Source organism: Chaetodon trifascialis, chromosome 9 (assembly GCF_039877785.1).
Source record: "Chaetodon trifascialis isolate fChaTrf1 chromosome 9, fChaTrf1.hap1, whole genome shotgun sequence".
Taxonomy (NCBI): domain Eukaryota; kingdom Metazoa; phylum Chordata; class Actinopteri; order Chaetodontiformes; family Chaetodontidae; genus Chaetodon; species Chaetodon trifascialis.
This window is the reverse complement of record NC_092064.1, coordinates 18,336,532-18,353,927: the sequence shown is the minus strand read 5'-3', so window position 1 is coordinate 18,353,927 and position 17,396 is coordinate 18,336,532. Positions and strand designations below refer to the sequence as shown.

Sequence of the window (17,396 nt, the reverse complement as noted above, 5' to 3'; positions counted from 1 at the left end):
TACATGTGTTGTTGAACAGCTCCCTCTTCTGGTGGGGAAGTGCACCTGCTGTGTAACAGCCTCATCTTCAAGGCTGAGGGAGATGAGCTGAAATCTGTTTTCATTGGCTGGTTTGATTTTCTCTCCCGTCTTCTGGTCTTAATCAATGAAGTGGACAAACAGCTATTTAGAGGGAACAATAGCCTATTGATTTTGAGCCACTCATCAGCAGCGCAGTCTCTCCAACTAATTTCAGTAATGAGATGGCAAGTGAGTTTTCTGACTCCCTTTTATATACGTGCACGCACTCACATGCATGGGTGTAAAGGACATGTTAACAGCCGTTGCTCAGTCACGATCCATTATTCTGATCTGCAGAGTTTGATTCCATTTCCTGGTTTGCAGTAGCGCTTGTAATGCATTTCAGTATCAAGTGATAAATGTCTTAGAGAGCCACCATTAACCTAATTTAAAGCTGTACATACTGTGCGTTTAATTGTGTCTTCTTTTGTTTCTGTTTCCTCTCTGCCTCCTCTCTCTCTCTCAGCTTTCACTTCATCCTCCTCTCATCACTGACAGGGAAACGTCCCTAATGCGGTGACAATTGAGTCGACCTGTTAAATTAATTTGCCGGATAATGTGTCAATATTAAATATCAACTTTGACCTCTCCGAGCTGCAGAGTGCGCTCGCCCAGCAAGAGTATTGATTTTTGTCTGCCTCTAAGCTCGCAAGGCCCGCACTCAAAGTCCATTATTTTTGATTTTCTCATGAAATACATATCTTTTCCCGCTGACATCTGACAAACAGCATATGGAAGTCATTTTATCTACTAATAATGTGTTTGTCAAAAAGTCTGAGGTCTTAATGGATTCCTCCAGCGCACACGGAAAGCCCAGCAACAGACGGGCCTGCCAAGGAGATGCGAGCAGATATGGGTTGTGTGTGTGTGTTTGTATGTGTGTGTGCATACATAGCCAGTGTGGCTTTTTGCGTGGTAGTGCTTTATGTAAGGCATTTATGCTCAAAGGAAGATCAGAGAGGGGGTAATTGAAAAAGGGAATTTTTTGTGCTGAATTAATTGTCGGCCAGTCACAGGCGTTAGTTTTCACTCGAGCTTATGCACGCTCATGCAGCTGAGCAGCGAGCAGTGGTGATGGTGGTGTGAAGGACAGGCCACAGTCGCCAGGAGGATATTGGGCCAGTGTTCAGACTTCATTTAGCAGCCCAGTCAAGGTAATGACTATTTTTGGAGCCGCTGTGCAATGCGTCTCTGCTCACATCTTCCCGCACAGGATGACAAGCTGATAGTCTGTCATATAGGAAGGCTTAATTCCACTTGTCACTCAGTTGTCCAATTCTGCAGTGCATTTAAATCAAAACCCAGTTTGTTTGAGTGCTATTATGAACTATAATGGGGTGTATGCGTGCCTGCGTGTGCTTATATGTGTGTGTGCGTGCGAGATAGCGTGCGATGCTTTGCTGTGAAAGCCGGAACAAATATTCATTTATTCATTAAACACCAGGGCCATGAAGATCTGTTGTGACACCCTTTCTGTAGCTGCTAATGGATTGAATTAATTCCTGCTATTAGCTCCAATTGTATGTACGTGTGTGTGTGTGTGTGTGTGTGTGTGTGTGTACATATTAATGGCAGCCACAAGTGTGAGTGCAAAGTATGTAAGTTTGCAAACACACGTGTACATGTGGGAGTAACTATATCCTGATGTTCCTTGAGTGTGTGTGTGTGTGTGTGTGTGTGTGTGTGTGTGTGTGTGTGTGTGTGTGTGTGTGTGTGTGTGTGTGTGTGTGTGTGTGTGTGTGTGTGTGTGTGTGTGTGTGTGTGTGTGTACTTGTTTTCATGACACAGCCTACATGAGTGGAGCAGAGAAACATGGATGTCTGTTGGATTGACAGATAGAGAGATGGGAGAGTGCAGGAGAGGACGGATGGATGGGGGAGAGAGGGATGAATATTGACTGATCAGTGGAAAGATTGACAGCCAGAGAATAATGGGAGCATTCAGACTCTCTTTTCTTTTTTTTTTCCCTGTTGCTAACTTTCCTGGCACACCTATTTTTTGCCCTCCTACGCTACGACGACTGCTCTTGAATTCTTATTATCTGATATGCAGAATCCTGATGTGTTTATATCCAAGAGTAATTTACTGGAAACCCTTTCTGTCTTTTTGTTTGATTGGACGAGCCAAAGCGAAATGCTTTCTGATACATGAAAACTGTATGAAACCTAATCGCATTTAGTCTCCATAATGAAATTCCATTGCAGTGAGTTTGTGTTCATATTTTGATTATTTTAGAATGCATTATCTGAGTCTAATTCACTGTCTGGCTATTATCTTGTTATCTTGCCTTTTGTTGCAGCTCTATGCCCTTGGCTAAGCAAGAGTCCTTTTTCATGGAGGCCAGGATTAAAATACGGGAATATCAGATATTCCGTATTGTATGTGTCAAAGAGCGTTATACAGAGAGATAACATACAATCAACTAAGCTCAGTCCAAATGAAATGTGGTTCTTTCCAGAGATTGACAAGGGATGGCTGACCCTGTTTGTGTGTCTGTTCACGTGTGTGTGTGTTTTTGGACATGTGTGTGTGCTTTTGTTCATAGCCTTCCTTCTGTGTAACATGTGTTTCAGAGGGAACTTCTCTGGAGGAGCAAGTGCGAAGGATAAAGGACATTGAGGCCATCGAGAGTGATTCCTTTGTTCCTCAGGCTTTCAAATCATCCAGGGATGATATAAAGGTGCGTTCTGTCTCTCTTTCTCTCCCTACCCCTCACTCTCGCTACCTTTTCACTCTGTCTCTTATTGAATTTACCTCTGCAACACTGTGCCGTCTGTCCTGAGACAGCCCAGACCAAATCAAACATTCATTCAGCGCCGTTTGTTCCGACCTGAGACGGTTTCATCAGACGCTCCACTGTTCACCCCCTCCAAAGCGGCAGCACCCACACAAAAGCCACAGCAGGCAACAGCCATCCTCTGTCTTCCTCTCTCTGTCTCTTTCTCTCCCCCCTCTGGTTGTGCACATGCAGACAAAACACAGAAGTCATTATCGAAATGTCTCTGAAGGAGCAGGAATTAGATTTGTTGGGGCTCATGGCTGTTTTGAAAAGGTAGGCGACAACATGTGACAGCAAACCTGCGCAGACATTTGGGACACATCCTGCTGAGTCTGACAAAGGTCATGACCCATGGGGCTGCGGCTTGGACAGCCCTGGCCTGGGCCGACTGCACAGATTGCACATGCACGGTGCACTCTACCTTCCAGTATAATGCCCCTTTCACATATTGAGCCTGTAACTTAAACAGGTTCAACCACCCAGCTTGGTAGCAGCTTTCATTGTTCACATGTGGATCTCCTTTATGAAAAAATTACATGTCAGGTCTGTTCTCACATGGATATAAAATTTGATTCGTACTGTAAAATCACCTCTCAAAACCTAATGTAGAAAAGTAGAGAAGGACTTTTTTTTTATTCTGAAGGAGAAATAATTTGAAGTACAAAAAAACAACGGGATACAGTTCTGCAATATTTCCATCAGTTGCTTTCTGAGAATTGTCCTCACATGCTTTCAAATTCTCTTGTAAGAAAGGTTCAATAAGGAACTCCGGGGTTCTGGCCCCCCAAATCAAAGAACCTCTTACCACAAAGGGTCTTTTTCTTATCTAGACATTTATCCTGTACTTTAGTATGAGCGTTTCCACATAAGATATGAGCATGAATCAAATTCTGATCTAACTTGTCAGACAGATGTCAGTTAAGGCGGACTATTAAAATAAGATAAGATAAGATAATGCTTTATTAATTCCACAGCAAGGATATTTGCAGTGCTGCACAGCAAAGGGGATAGTGTAACAGAAGCATCAGTAAAAATGCATAAATAAATAAATAAATAAATAAATAAATGCAGGAAGGAGGAACCTTCGCTAGCAAATAAGGTAAATTTACTAGCATTAGCATCGTTGACGTCAACAAAATTTAAATGAATTAGTTGGGTCACTGGGCAGTATTTAAGTTTCAAAATGTAACAACAGCAGTTGTCAAGTATGCCTTCACTCAGTTCAGGAGAAAAACTAGCATGAAAGTATATTGAAAAGTAGCTTGGATGCTGTGTCAAAGAGTGACATATCAGAGGCTGAGAAACATTGAAGAATCTGTAAAAAGTCTATATTTGGTATGTGTGCTTTAAAAAATGATTGATTAATGTATGTGCCGTGTGTGTACCAAGACACAGTACGTGGAAAAGTTCAACATAGAGCCACTTGTTTTAATTGTTGATCATCTGCCAAATACTACTAAAGATATCCAGACTATTCTTCTGTATTTGGGAGGATTTCATAGTCTTTTAGTGTGCTATAACATATTTGTGGCTGCCATGAAGAGAATGATGGCTGAAGATAATGCACATTGTCTGACTACCCTAGAACACATATTATTGGGTTATTTCCCATTTAATGAGACTGATGATTAATTAAACCCTTTTAAACTAAGTTGTGCCAACAAGCTGCATTCATTAGAAAAATGTATATTCAGTGTGTTATTGCCAAGAATTGTGATGACCAGTGAAACTGTCTGATATTTGGCACATCACCACACTTATTAGTCTGTGTGTTTTATATCTCGCTCACTTTTTGTATCCTGCCAAATGAATTTTAAATAGATCTTTCCAACTGGGTAAACATTTGCTCTGGGGCAGGTTTTCGGAGTGTTTGAAACATGAATGCACTTGGCAAAGTATTAATTTTGAGATTTCTTCTTCATCAAGTACAAGGAGAACAAGCCATCCTTCCAAATATGTGGCTTATTATAGTTTTAAGTGATACCTCCAGGGATGGAGGAAGAAGCCTTTTAAAACATATTTTCTTCAATCGGCTTGGACTCGCAGCAACATGAGGGGGACAGAGAGGCTTCATCTTTACTTTAAGTCCTTCTCAGTGGTAAAGAAAGGGGAAGGCGCGCTTCCTTTGCATCCAGTGTTGCGGTACGGATGACCAAGCTGAGGTGTCATAAAGCGTATTCCTCGAACTGTTTACACACCCGCTCACACTCCAGCTGCTGGTTTAACACAATCAAACTCGCTTACGGAACATTTAAGGATAGGTGAGGAGGAACACATGCACAGATAGATGAGACGAAAGAATTAGATTGAGGATACAAGCTGATTACTGTCAATGCACTGCTTCCCAGAGGCTTGTTGCATTAGCCAGACTTTCACTGCCATCTGCTGGACAAATGTTGTATTGCATTGTGCGTGTATGTTAGTTTACAGAAATACTAAATATATACTATGTTTTATACCAACAGGAAATTTCTTTAGCTATTTGTAGTTAGACACATTTTGTAGGCTGAGTAGTGCATCCCTTTATTTTTGCTTTGTATGTACTTTGTGTGTATATATTAATACTGTTGTTAGTTTGGCTATCATATTCTTTTTGAACATTTTAATTTCACATTTTATTAATTGCGTCTACCATTTATATGCTGATATTTAATCAGATTTCTGCATCAGCATGTCTTTTGGTGCCTGTTTAGATGTTTGAATGTGCTCATTTTAGTGTGAGAGTGACACGTTTTTGCATGTTTTGCGTATTTCTGTGAGTTCAGACGGAGCCGGCTGGGGTGAAGCAGGAGTCCGATAGGGCAGATCCTCAAGACATCACTCTTCCAATCTCCATCGTCTACAGTGACACTGACACGCTCGCTCATCCTAGCGTAAGTTCACACACACAAGGCGAACTTCCGCTCACAGCTAAGTTGTCATGAAGTCCTGTAAAACATACTTTTTAACACCCAACAAAGCAACTTCCAGTCCTCCGACTCAGCTAAAGTTGATTTCACTTCCTGTCATTTCATCTTTTGCTACCATCTTGTTTTTATGAGTGTGACTCTTATTGATTGGTGAACATACTTTGTAAACTTTTTTTTTTAATGCTCCTGCTGCTACTTACACCACCACCTGCATTACACCATTCCTGCATATCCTGACACTGTGCTTCGTACAGTACGGGACACTGCGGTATAGTAGATTATAGCCTCCTAACATCACCTCTTCCCCTGCTTGCAGACCAATGATGAAAAACGAGAGGGAACTTTAAACTCCAATAATGCTCTCTGGGGCTTCCCAGTCATCTATCTCCACTGGGGAAATGAAGTTATGCCCTGACGTATGCAGATAACCCCTTCAAATACACACACACACACAACACCCCCCAGCTGAAATGCACACACATACACACCCTCAGACAGGCTGATGTATGGTAGCAATATGCCCCAGGCGGGCCCTGGCCTCAGCTTCAGCTCCAGATCCACTTCCAATTAGAACAGATGAGTCCCATTAGCCCAGCCCAGATACTGTCATCCTACACACACAGCCTCATTAGCACCATGACACCAGCGCAGGGCCGACAGACAAGAACTCACTGGTGTTGAATCTAACACACAGATAACATGCGGTGCCGCTGTAAGCAGCGTAGCTGTAGGAATGAAGGATTGACGTGGCTGGGGTTGCTCTACAATCTGCATAATAACAGACACACATCATCACACAGATGTACAGTATGTACACATAGCCGGCATGTCAACATTAACTCTCACACAAACGCACAGTGAATATAGAAATCATCTTCCAATTTCTCCCTATGCCTCGGTGCCTTGCCTCTCAGCCGCATAGTCATTATGTTACTTACTAATAAACAGATGCCTTCATTCATCAGACACTTGCAGCAGCAGTTTTATAGCCTCCTTACAATCAATATCATTGCTGCTGGTGATGTACTGCGAGGAATAAAAGTCACATGTGGAGGCCTTTTTCTGTCACCAGGCTAACACACTGCTAGGCCCTCTGAACTAGATGAGCTGTATGTTGTAAAATACAGTTTTTTTTCTCCTCGTGTTCATACTGAAGTTAGTAGACAGAAAAGACTGTTATGACGTGCAAGATACCACAGCCTTCCCTCTAGTGTTCGAGCAGCATCACTGTAAGCCCACACTGAGGTCATACGGGTGTCCGTGTGCAGCACTGACACCTCTTTGCCATGCTCAGGAACTTCGTCACAAACATACCTTATTCATTTCTGTCACATTCTTCATGTGAGATGTTTTGGTAAGGACTGAGCGGCCATAGCACTGCAGTCTGTATCGGGATATGAGATTTTGGTCATATGTGTTGAGGTGGCTAATGAATTCCCCCAGTGTTGGTCACTTTTTTAAAGATGAAGATTGAGATTCCTTTATTAATCACCCACACAACACAACTCTTCGGTGCACACAACAACATTACATGCACATGCCATGCTTCGGTGAAATTGCTTCCTCCACTTTTAACCCATCCTGGTTCCTTCTTGTCACCGTTGGTCAGGTGGTGATCTTCTTGCATGTTTTTAGTGGGGGTTTTTAAAGGAGGATACCCTGGGTGAACACAGGGAGAGCATGCAACATGCCCCTTTTTCCTTGAGCAGCAGGCACCAAAGGCATGGTGGAGGACACGCCACAGGCGCCCACAGGTGGATTTGAACCGGGACCTTCTAGCTGTGAGGCGACTGTGTTACCACTTATGCCACCATGACACCGAAGAGCATACAACATCTGGACAACATGTGGAAATCTCTGTCCTTAGGTCCATTAATTGGGGAAAAATACTTGATATGTGAAAGTACATAAGGTGTAGTCATGCGTGGATACCTGTAATTACATGTTTGCGTACCTTTATTTAGACAGGTGGTGGAATTAAAGAAAAAGTAGTGTTGTGGTCCCTGATCTTATCTGTGACTTTATCTGTCTGCTCACTAACGCGTCCTCTCTACGCTGTCCTGCAGTTGTTCATGGACAAGGAGAAGGCCGAGGAGCTGTGGCTCAACAGACTGATCTCGCTGCGACAGGAGAGGCTCATGGGAAGTCCTGTGACCTAAAGGACGCCAGAAACCCAGAAGATCCTTCTTGTTTCGTAGAATGTTTCAGTTGCTTTTAGTCTCAAACACCACCTTACTGTGTCTGTCTTGTTTTAGGACATGACAATCTTTCTTACTTTACTGTTCCACTAATATCTCTTACCTGATATAGAAACTTGTGAGAACTTAAGCAAATGAACAGTTTTTGGTGCTGATGTGCTGATTATTTTGTTAATGTTAATGTAATTCAATTAAACAATATGCTGTTCTTTATTTGGCTTCATATTTTTAATGAAGGAAGGTCTTACAGTCAGATAAGGTGATCTGTTTTACCATGCACATGTAGCATTTGACACATTTTGTTTTTTGTCATGAGCTCGGTAAATAAAGCCGGGTGTGGGGGTTTTTTTTGTGTGTGTGTGTGTGTTTTGTGGGTGAATGATGTTGATAAAGAAACAGGCAGAAACAGCATCTCCTTCACCAAAAGCTTGTGACACTTGTGTTTTTAATATAAGATAGCAGCAGTATCTTCATGTAAATACAGATAAATGAGTCACCCCGCCATAAAGCAGCCTGACTCATCCTGAGGTAACCTTATCTCTTTGGTGTGCATCATGATTGAAATAAGACTGGCATAAACATCTTCTCGCCGTCCCTAAACTTTTGTCTTCTCTTGAATATAAATGCTTATCTGTGATTTATGTTTATTCAATGTTGTGCCCCTGTTTGAGCAGGGATTAAAGGCAGCATACAGTCCACCGTCAGGCCTATTTGTGGACGAGCCAGATGGTAAATCTATACTGTGTCTGGGACATGGTGTGTGACTCCCGTACCCCCCAAATAGTCTGTGTTGTAATGAAATCGTAAATGAGAATGTACAAAATGATTCGCTAAGGCAAGCACACACATTAAGCTTTGCTATGTGAATGTGTGAAATTTGCGTGGAAGCCCTCCTCATGTGTCAAGTGGATGTCCCGCATGTCTTCACACCCTCAAATTACCCAATCAACTCAGAAACAAAAGTCTAGTCATTTAATCCTAGAGATTCCCCCCTCATCTTAACATCCATTGATATTTCTGCAGTTCTTAATTAGTATGAGTAGCTGCATAGAGGTTGCACAGCCCCTGTGAGGGTGAGTGAGATAAGCACACGGCTGATTTTCTGGTGACATACACAAGAAAGATCAATTTTGACTTTTAAAGAAATAGAGTGTTGTCATGGCAGCCAGCCACAACATACAGCCTGATGGGTCCAGCTCGAAGCTCCGAATAACCAGCCAATCGGAGAGCCGGATTGACGTCACGTGGCTGTCATCAGCGTGAGTTTGGTTCTGAGTCCTCCTCCTTAATATCACTGACGCGGAGCGGTGGAGCGGTGGAGCAGGGACACCTGCGGCGGAGCGGATTATTTCTTGAAAAGTCTTTATTTAGATTTTTCTTTACAGCTTGAAATTCCGTGGAAATGTCCCACCGTAACCTCAGGGAGTTTGATGAGGATCCGTTCTTCGTGTCGTGAGTAGCTAAACTAAATTTGTATTAACCCTATTAACGTTACAGCGTTGACTGTTTGAATGTTTTGGCTGCTAACATTTGTTTGTTCTCAAAATGCGACGTTTCAAATGCATTACACAGCAAAAGCAGTTTATCGCCGTAACTGATAATAAAATGCATTTGAGGTGCTATTTCCCAGTCAAGAAAGATTTCAGGACAATGTATAGAAAAACTCAAACAAAATTATCAAACTCCAAAGGATGCCCACAAACTAATTTTTGCATGTTTTTAGCTAGGCTAACGTTAAATGTACGAGCGAGTCACTGTCAAAAGAAGTAACGTTAACATTTAATTCCACATTTAATAATTACACAATAATTAACTTAATAATACCTTAATAATAATAATAATAATAATAATAATACAATAACTAACTAATAACTTAATAAATTAATTAAAAAGAGACGTTGACGTATTACGCATAGCTTGAGTGTGTCCACCATTCTTAACATGTTTGTTTATCGTTAGCACACGAATGTTAGATTAGGAGTCAATAAAATAATAAAATGTGACTTCCTACACATAACTAAGATGAACATCTTGTTAACTGTCACTTCCACTCTTCATTGAGCAAAGTTGTACTTTGGTCAACTTACATCACACCAATAATTTTTATGATATAGCTAGCTAAATTACACGTAGCCATTTCTGCTATTGTGTAGTGAAATTGTTGCCTAGCAAGAGCTGTTGTAAAAGATGGAGTGGACTGCTGGGACGAACTGATTTTTATGGAGTTAACTTTATGTCTTTGAAAATAAGCTGTAGAGCTGTAGATTAAAAATATCGGGGGGTGTACAGAAGTACAGTTTTTAGTGACAGTTATTAGTAAGTACCGTTACTTTGGCTTACTTCATGAGTGAACACCTGCTGAGTTAGTGTGACCACACTTGACCCGACCTGAGGGGAGAGTGAGGGTGGCTGGAATTATTTTAGGGGTGCTTCGTGTTTCACTGTGTGTTCATTGAAGAATTTATCTGTACTGCGTTCCAAGCTGGCATAGGTGATAGAAGGGCCTTAATATAGGGGTACATTATGTGTTGTAGGGAAACTCCTGGAAACTTTATCGTGGCTTGCAGACCACCTCAGTGAGTGCTGAGATTCATTTTGTCTTTACTTCTTCTTCTGCCACAGGGATCATTTCCAGGCTCACAGGGAACATATGCGGCAGATGATGCGTAGCTTCTCTGAGCCATTCGGCGGGCCCTTTATGTCCAGTATAATGGACGGGAGAGGCCGTGGTTGTGACGTGGCGCAGCACCCCATCTCATCCGTGGCGCTGAGGGATGAACACCGGGTGAGAACATGCATTTCAAGAAGCACTCCTTTTACAATTTGTCCACTTGTGGACTCAACTAATAGGCAACAAAGCTCTATTACAGTGTCCATATGTATCTACAGATGTGTGACTGATTAGCGTACATAAATATTATTTGGGTCTATGTGGGACCAAGGATGAAACCCCTGGTTCAGCAGATTGCCCATACAGTTAGGCCTTATGACCCTCTCTGGTCACTGCTCATGGGTGCTAAGTTTACTAAAGTTATGGTGGAAGCTGGCCACTGGCAGCGTAACTGGAGCACCACTCACTGAAGTATGGGGGCCATGTGAATCTCTGGTTTAGTGGAAGGGCAACCCCCTTGGCCTCTCTGGACAGTTATATCTAGCCCTCAGGAGCCCTATTTATAGTGCATTGTTCCACTGACACACTGCTTTCTTGCAAATACATGCACAGACTCCTTTAACACTCAAACCAATACGACCCCAGAGAATTTGCTGTGCTGAGGTGAGCTGCTGCTGAAAATAACAGTTTATTTTGATTTCATTCCAGTTGGCCTAGTTGTCATGTTCACGTTAAAGTGTAGTTTGTCTTCAAGTATAACTGTCTCTGTAGATATCTTTGATTTTGTACACTTTGATACTGGATAAGACTGTAAAAGCTGTGGCCTTTTGGAGAGCACTCATGGACGAATTGTTTGCTCTGGAACATATTTGTACAGCATTGCAATGAAAATGCAGGGAGGCAGGCAGCGGGATGGATTTGGTCTGCCATGTTTTGCACCCGTTAACCTTTCCCAAATCAAATCAGCCCTTGTACTGCTTATATATCCCTGCTAGTCAAACTTAGTCCCTGCCACCTGCTCTAATCCCACTACCTCATGAGAGCTTGTATATTTATCCTTGTTAATGACTTTCATCAGAAGCCTAGCTTCAATAGCCAGCAACCTGCTTTCTCTTTATTAACATTATGCCAATAAAGGTATGTCATTCTAATCCAATACACTTTTTGTCAACTTCAGTGGAAAAACAGCTCTCAAAAGCAACTTTGACAAAGCAGTTTTGCATTTGTCAGTGTTGATCAAACAGCTTGATCATTCTGGAAATTCTAGTTTCAAGCATTAAGTTACTCAGGACTAATAATAAAGTAATAAGATGTCAGTGAGAAGGTGTAAAAGCTCATTAAGATAATTAAGGACAAAAAGCTTGAAACAAGTGGAAAGTTCTGGATCACAAGTGGCAGCAAAAGCAGTTAACTGTTTTTCTTGATGCATACACGGAGAGTTGGAAATGAGATGCCGGTGTGAGGTCTTTGCACTTTGAAAGAAAAATTATTTTGTTAGCCTCTCAATCACTAGACTGATTTAACTGTTGTGAGCAATATACCTAATGTATATGAAGATACATGCAATTAAAGTTAACTGAATTACTAACAGGATCCACGCTTTTTATCACAGAACTTGGTTCTCTCACTCCCACACTCATTTATGAGAAGATAAGGAGCAGTCTTGTGGTGCCCAGTAGGGGTCAGGGGGCAGAAGCTCTGGTGTTGAGCTGTTGGCTTGGTAAAGGCATGTGTACGGATGTCATGGACCCTCTGTTTTCTCATTGTTGCTCTTTTGGTCCATCTGTTTGGCAGAACGTGCCTTGGCAGTGCTGGTGCATTAGCAGCAAGATGACAGACAGCTCACTCTCATACTGCTCTCCAATATCACAGGCACAAATGTGCACACAGAAATACATACATAAACACACCCACATACAGTATTGAAACATGCTCACAAGCACAGTTCTGCGCAGTCACAGCATGCAAAATAACACAGACACGCTGGCATGCAAATAAACACACACTTATTGGACACATAATGCTGGAAGGCTTGCACTTCTTGTATTAGCTTACTAAGCATTCGATTCCCAATGGGAGAATAAGTCCTGTCTTACCTTCCAAGGCTGCTCTGAGTCCTCACATTTCCCAGTCTCTTGCCAAAATCCACTGCCTGGTTCATATCACCTTTCAAAGTACTCATTCATCTGAGCACTTGTTTATAAAAGTACTGTCAAATGACAATCAAGCATCATTATAAATTGGATGTACTTTCTTTGATTCTGTGGTTTGTACTAAGACTGGTAGTGCTAGCACTGGCAAAAGGTGGCAACAAGCATAGGTGGAGCTGATGTTGTCTTTGTTGTAGATTTATACCCTTTAAGCCAGATTTTCCTCCCACTCTGACAGTCTGCCAAAATAAAGTGAGAAGTAAAGTTTGGCAATGTGAAATTAAGCAGTTCCTACACCGCTCATTCACCTACAACCGCTTTAAAAACATCACAGTCACCACAATTAGATTAGGTACCTCCTCATCTTCTCTGTGATCTTTTAAGAGAACAAATTTAACAACATGTCTCTAACTCCCTGGCGATGCACCCCTTCCTGGTAGTGTGCGTTTGCAGCACAACCTCTCTTTGCCTTTTAAGCTTGAAGCATATCTACAGTACATGTTCCCTGTGGTGTAACTCATAGCTCCCCCAGGAACAGGAGCAGCCGTCTCAGAGGACACAGTGGCAGGTCCAGTATCAGAGAGAGAGGTAGAAAAGAGAATGTCAATCTGCAGTTATCCAGACCGCCTAAAATAATGTGTTAAGGACCATTGGGTGTACCTTCCTTATTTTGCACCCTCAGTCTCTCCTCTGCTCAACCCCAGTCTAAATATAATGCTGGCAGATATGTAAGTGGCATTTATTAGTTCATACATGCCACTCTGGGATAAAATTGGCTGTGAGGCTTCATAGATACTGGTCAGGAGAGTTTTACATAAGCTTGACATTTGAAAAGAGCTGAGAGAGCAGCCTTGGACTCTTTGCCCCCATGTTAGATCCCTGTCCTGGCTGGTCCGTCCAGCCCACTGCAGCCTTCCTAGAATGAAGCTCAGTTTCAGTGTTAAACCCACGTTAATCTCTGGCAATGCGACCCAATTACACATGGAACACAAGTCATTCAACACCCCACTGATTACACACAATACCCCTACGCATCACACACACATAGCGATGACTGTTGAGATGCTTATCCGGGGCCGTGGGGTCATAAACACCTGCGGTTTTGGCCCAGAGAACACAGTGTCTGGCTGCAGGCTGCCCCCTCCTCACTGGCCTGTCACTCCTTGGTGCATGCATTGCTAGAGGGTTCACAGTCTTGAAGGGTTGTGCATAAGGCCACAGGGAGGGCTCTGTGTAGCTGTGTCAAGGGCTTAGTGACCGAAGACTCCCTAAATGCTTACTGCCAACAACCTCATCATACATGCAAAAAGCCTCCATGTTGTGTGTGTGTGTGTGTGTGTGTGTGTATACCATGCTATAATGCCAAGCCATGCTATCTTGCTAAACTGATATTGTTTGAATCCTCAGGATATGAGCCGCTCATTGTTGCCCTTTGGCAGTATTGATAGCACGGTCAGTAGAGTCCTCTCCTGTTCAATCATGTGCGTTTCTCATATAAACTCGTCCTGGCTGTGCATGCTCTATAACTGCCCATTACTTATTGACTAAAAGTGGTCAGTGAAGTGGTCACAGTGTTTCCTCTGCAGTCACTCCAAATACAAGACGACTGATCTACATACTGTGTAACAGGATGTCAATTTAGGGACTATTTTGAATGCATCCCACAAATAATTAACCTGTTGGTACACCCCTGCTACACAAAATAATTATTGTGGAAACACTGTGACCAGCATTGTGGACTGACCAGTGGGGTGCTTTCTGAGGTTTGCAAAATCTATATGTGCTGTTCTTAACTGCAACATCATCCCCCCTGTTGCTCTGACTCTGTTTTAATGACGTCTGTCGTACAAGGCTGGTGATGTATCCGTTTCAGGCGTGGGCCCATTTTAATAAGAAAAAGAACATTTTCTGGCTGCCTCGTCAAAAAATATCAACATGTCTGATGTGAACAGATTTTAAGTGCTTGGTGGTTGATGGGATCTCATTGTTTGTTTGACATGCTTGACCCATTTGAATGGTGTACACAGAAACTTTATTTATTCTTATTTTTTCAAATATGAAAATACATGTGAACATGCACGGAAGTTTAAGTTCTCTGTAAAGCCTAAATAAAGACAGAAATAGCATTCTTATGCGCATGCTGGACTTAGTTGTGTTACGAACGTTGCTGCACTAGGTCATATACTGTGAAGTGATAAAATGTGAATGTCCTAGTTACATTGTCCCATATGGCACACATGGGGGACACATATAGCAGACTGTGCTCCGTGAATGTATGTTTGTACACACGGCCGAGTCGTTTACGAGCTGATAATGCCCCGTGAGCGTGTAACATACGAGCCCAGCCATTGAACCCTTCTGGCCTTCGGTTGTTCTTCTCCTTCTGTGTTTGTACAGGACTTGATGAGGAACCCTTTCAGCATGTTTGACAACATGATGACCAGCATGAGAAACAGTATGGAGGAGATGCACAGAAACTTTGTGAGTTCATTCATGCCATGAGTCTGTGTCCTCTTTACTTTTTGTTATGCTGCCTTCTCAAACCGCTGTGGTGCTTGAAGTGCAGCTGCTTAATGTACCGTGTTTGTGTGTTTCAGGAGAATATGTCCACAGACCCAAACACCCACTCATTCAGCTCCTCATCAGTCATGACATATTCAAAGGTTGGAAACGAGCCTCCTAAGGTCTTCCAGGCGAGTTCATCGACACGCCGTGCCCCTGGAGGGGTAAGTACCCCATCACACGTGTTACTCCATGATATCACAGTACATTAGAGCAGAGTTCAGTACGTTGAGCCCAGAGAAGTAAATGTGTCTGTAGAGGATTCAGTCTGTCATTCCTGAGTGATCGTGGTCATAACTTCCCGCTGGCCCTTTCGTGCGACAGCATTACCGTAAGCAGACTCTCCCAATGGCACTTGATGGCTGTGTTCCATTAAGATGTGCCAGAAATCATTTCGGTCATCCTTACAAGCACAATACCTGGAACTGGCACTCCTAAATGGAATACAGCCGTTAAGACTATTATTAGCTGCACTCGTGTTTGACTTGTGGGTTTAATCACCGTTTTACCACCAGATCAAGGAGACCCGGCGAGCACTTAAAGACTCTGAGAGCGGTCTGGAGAAGATGGCCATCGGTCACCACATCCAGGACAGGGGACATGTCGTTGAGAAGAAATACAACAAGAAAACGGGAGAGAAGGAGCTCAGCCAGGACTTTGAGAATATGGATGAATGTATGTTGAAGTGAGATGTGCGTATTTATTTAGAAGTGAAACACAGCCATAGTTTTAGGACCGCAGCACTTCTTCGATGTCTGTGACACAGTCAAGTAGAATGCGGTCAGATCAAACGTGTATGTGTTTTTATAAACTAAGTTGAACATTGTTCCACTGTAAATACCACTGTCCCCAGACTGAATGTTGCCTAACATGAACCTGATCCTCCACCCCCAGCTGAAGCACAGTCATTTGACGTTGAGTGGCAGCAGAAGGTGTCCAGTTTTCACCCGTCTGGCCCCATGTCTTCCCTGGAGGGACCCCGACACCGCGGTGTTCACAGGGCAGCCCTCACCAGCTCTGAGCAGGCCCACAGGTCAGTATTACGTGCTCAGACCCCGTGTGTTATTGAAGACAGGCCAGAATCTGCAGTTCAGGGTCAAATGACAAACAAGTGGGAGACACTGATAGCAGATACATACAGTACGCTTTATAAGTATATTATCATGTGATAATACTGCAGTGAATTTATCTGTGTTTTTACTTGTTTTTCCACAGGGACCAATCAAAAAAAGAAGCTGAGGGTAAAAGCAAAGTAAAAGCCTCAACAAAGCAGTAAAAACATGTCTGTGTGCTTATTAAAGTCATGCATACATTAAATTACATGCATACAGTACTTACACATGAACCACCAGAGAGCAATCATTTCTATCATGTTACATCAGATGAATAAAATTGGCTCTATGTAAGGTATTCTGCTGACATCATCTGTTTCTCAGTGTCATTTTCACAACATGTTGGCTTATTGGCGGTTTGAGATCCACTAATGCACTTCAAAATGTCCAAATTGTCATTTTGTAATTATATTGTCTGGTGCTGATGCTCTAGATATATGTATTTTATCTGCTGTAATCTTTGTAAAAAGAAAAGATAATACTCTTCCCTTTTTATATGTTACTTTTGGTGTCTCTTGTTTTTCATTGGATAAACTCTGCTGGGTAGCACAATGTCTCGACAATGTTTGGATTATTCTCAATGATTCTAGCTTTGTTCTTGTATATTTTTTCAAGCTTTAAAAATAGGTTCTGCGTCAATGCAGATTATTGCCTGAAAATAAAAATGTGAAAATACGAACAGCAACCTGTTCTCTGTCTGTGTGCGGCTGTGGGCCTGCAGAGAGTCTACACAGTGTGAGCGAGCGCGTATTGTGACGAACCTCTCGTTGTGCCTGTTTGGTTGTGACCCGGGCTAGTATTTTTGGATCTAAGCACTTGTCAGCAGCTCAGATTGTTCTGAGATGTAACACAGCTGCAAGCCCACCAGGCTCCCCTCTCACGTGCTTGTCTATCAGACTTCATTAATCCCTCAGTTTCAGCTTACAGATAGCAAGGAATCGAGAGGCTTATGACTAAGGATCCACGTGTCAGCAATCAGTAACTGCAATCCCTTAGCAACATCTCCAACCCTCAA

The 17,396-nt window shown here is 42.5% G+C and overlaps 2 protein-coding genes across 3 annotated transcripts in view; both read left to right on the top strand.

Moving 5' to 3' along the window:
• rsrc1 (arginine/serine-rich coiled-coil 1) overlaps positions 1-8,159 on the top strand; it is a 109,072-nt gene extending 100,913 nt beyond the window's left edge. Inside the window, exons 8-10 of the mRNA XM_070970672.1 lie at positions 2,634-2,740; positions 5,605-5,712; positions 7,815-8,159. Coding sequence (XP_070826773.1) covers positions 2,634-2,740; positions 5,605-5,712; positions 7,815-7,907 — 308 coding nt within the window. The 3' untranslated portion in view covers positions 7,908-8,159. The remainder of the gene's footprint in view (positions 1-2,633; positions 2,741-5,604; positions 5,713-7,814) is intronic.
• A 1,073-nt stretch (positions 8,160-9,232) lies between these two features.
• On the top strand, positions 9,233-17,064 carry mlf1 (myeloid leukemia factor 1). 2 transcript variants are annotated; one of them, XM_070970561.1, is made up of 8 exons: positions 9,263-9,398; positions 10,569-10,731; positions 14,115-14,159; positions 15,105-15,188; positions 15,305-15,433; positions 15,785-15,944; positions 16,164-16,302; positions 16,485-17,038. In XM_070970561.1, the coding sequence occupies exons 1-8, from the start codon at positions 9,349-9,351 to the stop codon at positions 16,543-16,545; spliced, it is 831 nt and encodes a 276-aa protein (XP_070826662.1). In that variant the 5' UTR covers positions 9,263-9,348; the 3' UTR covers positions 16,546-17,038. The 2 variants fall into 2 exon arrangements, with proteins under 2 accessions (XP_070826663.1, XP_070826662.1); XM_070970562.1 differs by lacking the exon at positions 14,115-14,159 and having other exon boundaries at positions 9,233-9,398; positions 16,485-17,064.
• Positions 17,065-17,396: the final 332 nt, after the last annotated feature.

Excerpts from the sequence above, each read along its gene's own strand:
- mlf1 (XM_070970561.1), top strand. The coding sequence starts at position 9,349 with ATGTCCCACCGTAACCTCAGGGAGTTTGATGAGGATCCGTTCTTCGTG. Across the intron at positions 9,399-10,568 it reads GAGGATCCGTTCTTCGTGTC|GGATCATTTCCAGGCTCACA; the intron begins GTGAGTAGCTAA and ends CTTCTGCCACAG. Across the intron at positions 14,160-15,104 it reads TTGGCAGTATTGATAGCACG|GACTTGATGAGGAACCCTTT; the intron begins GTCAGTAGAGTC and ends GTGTTTGTACAG.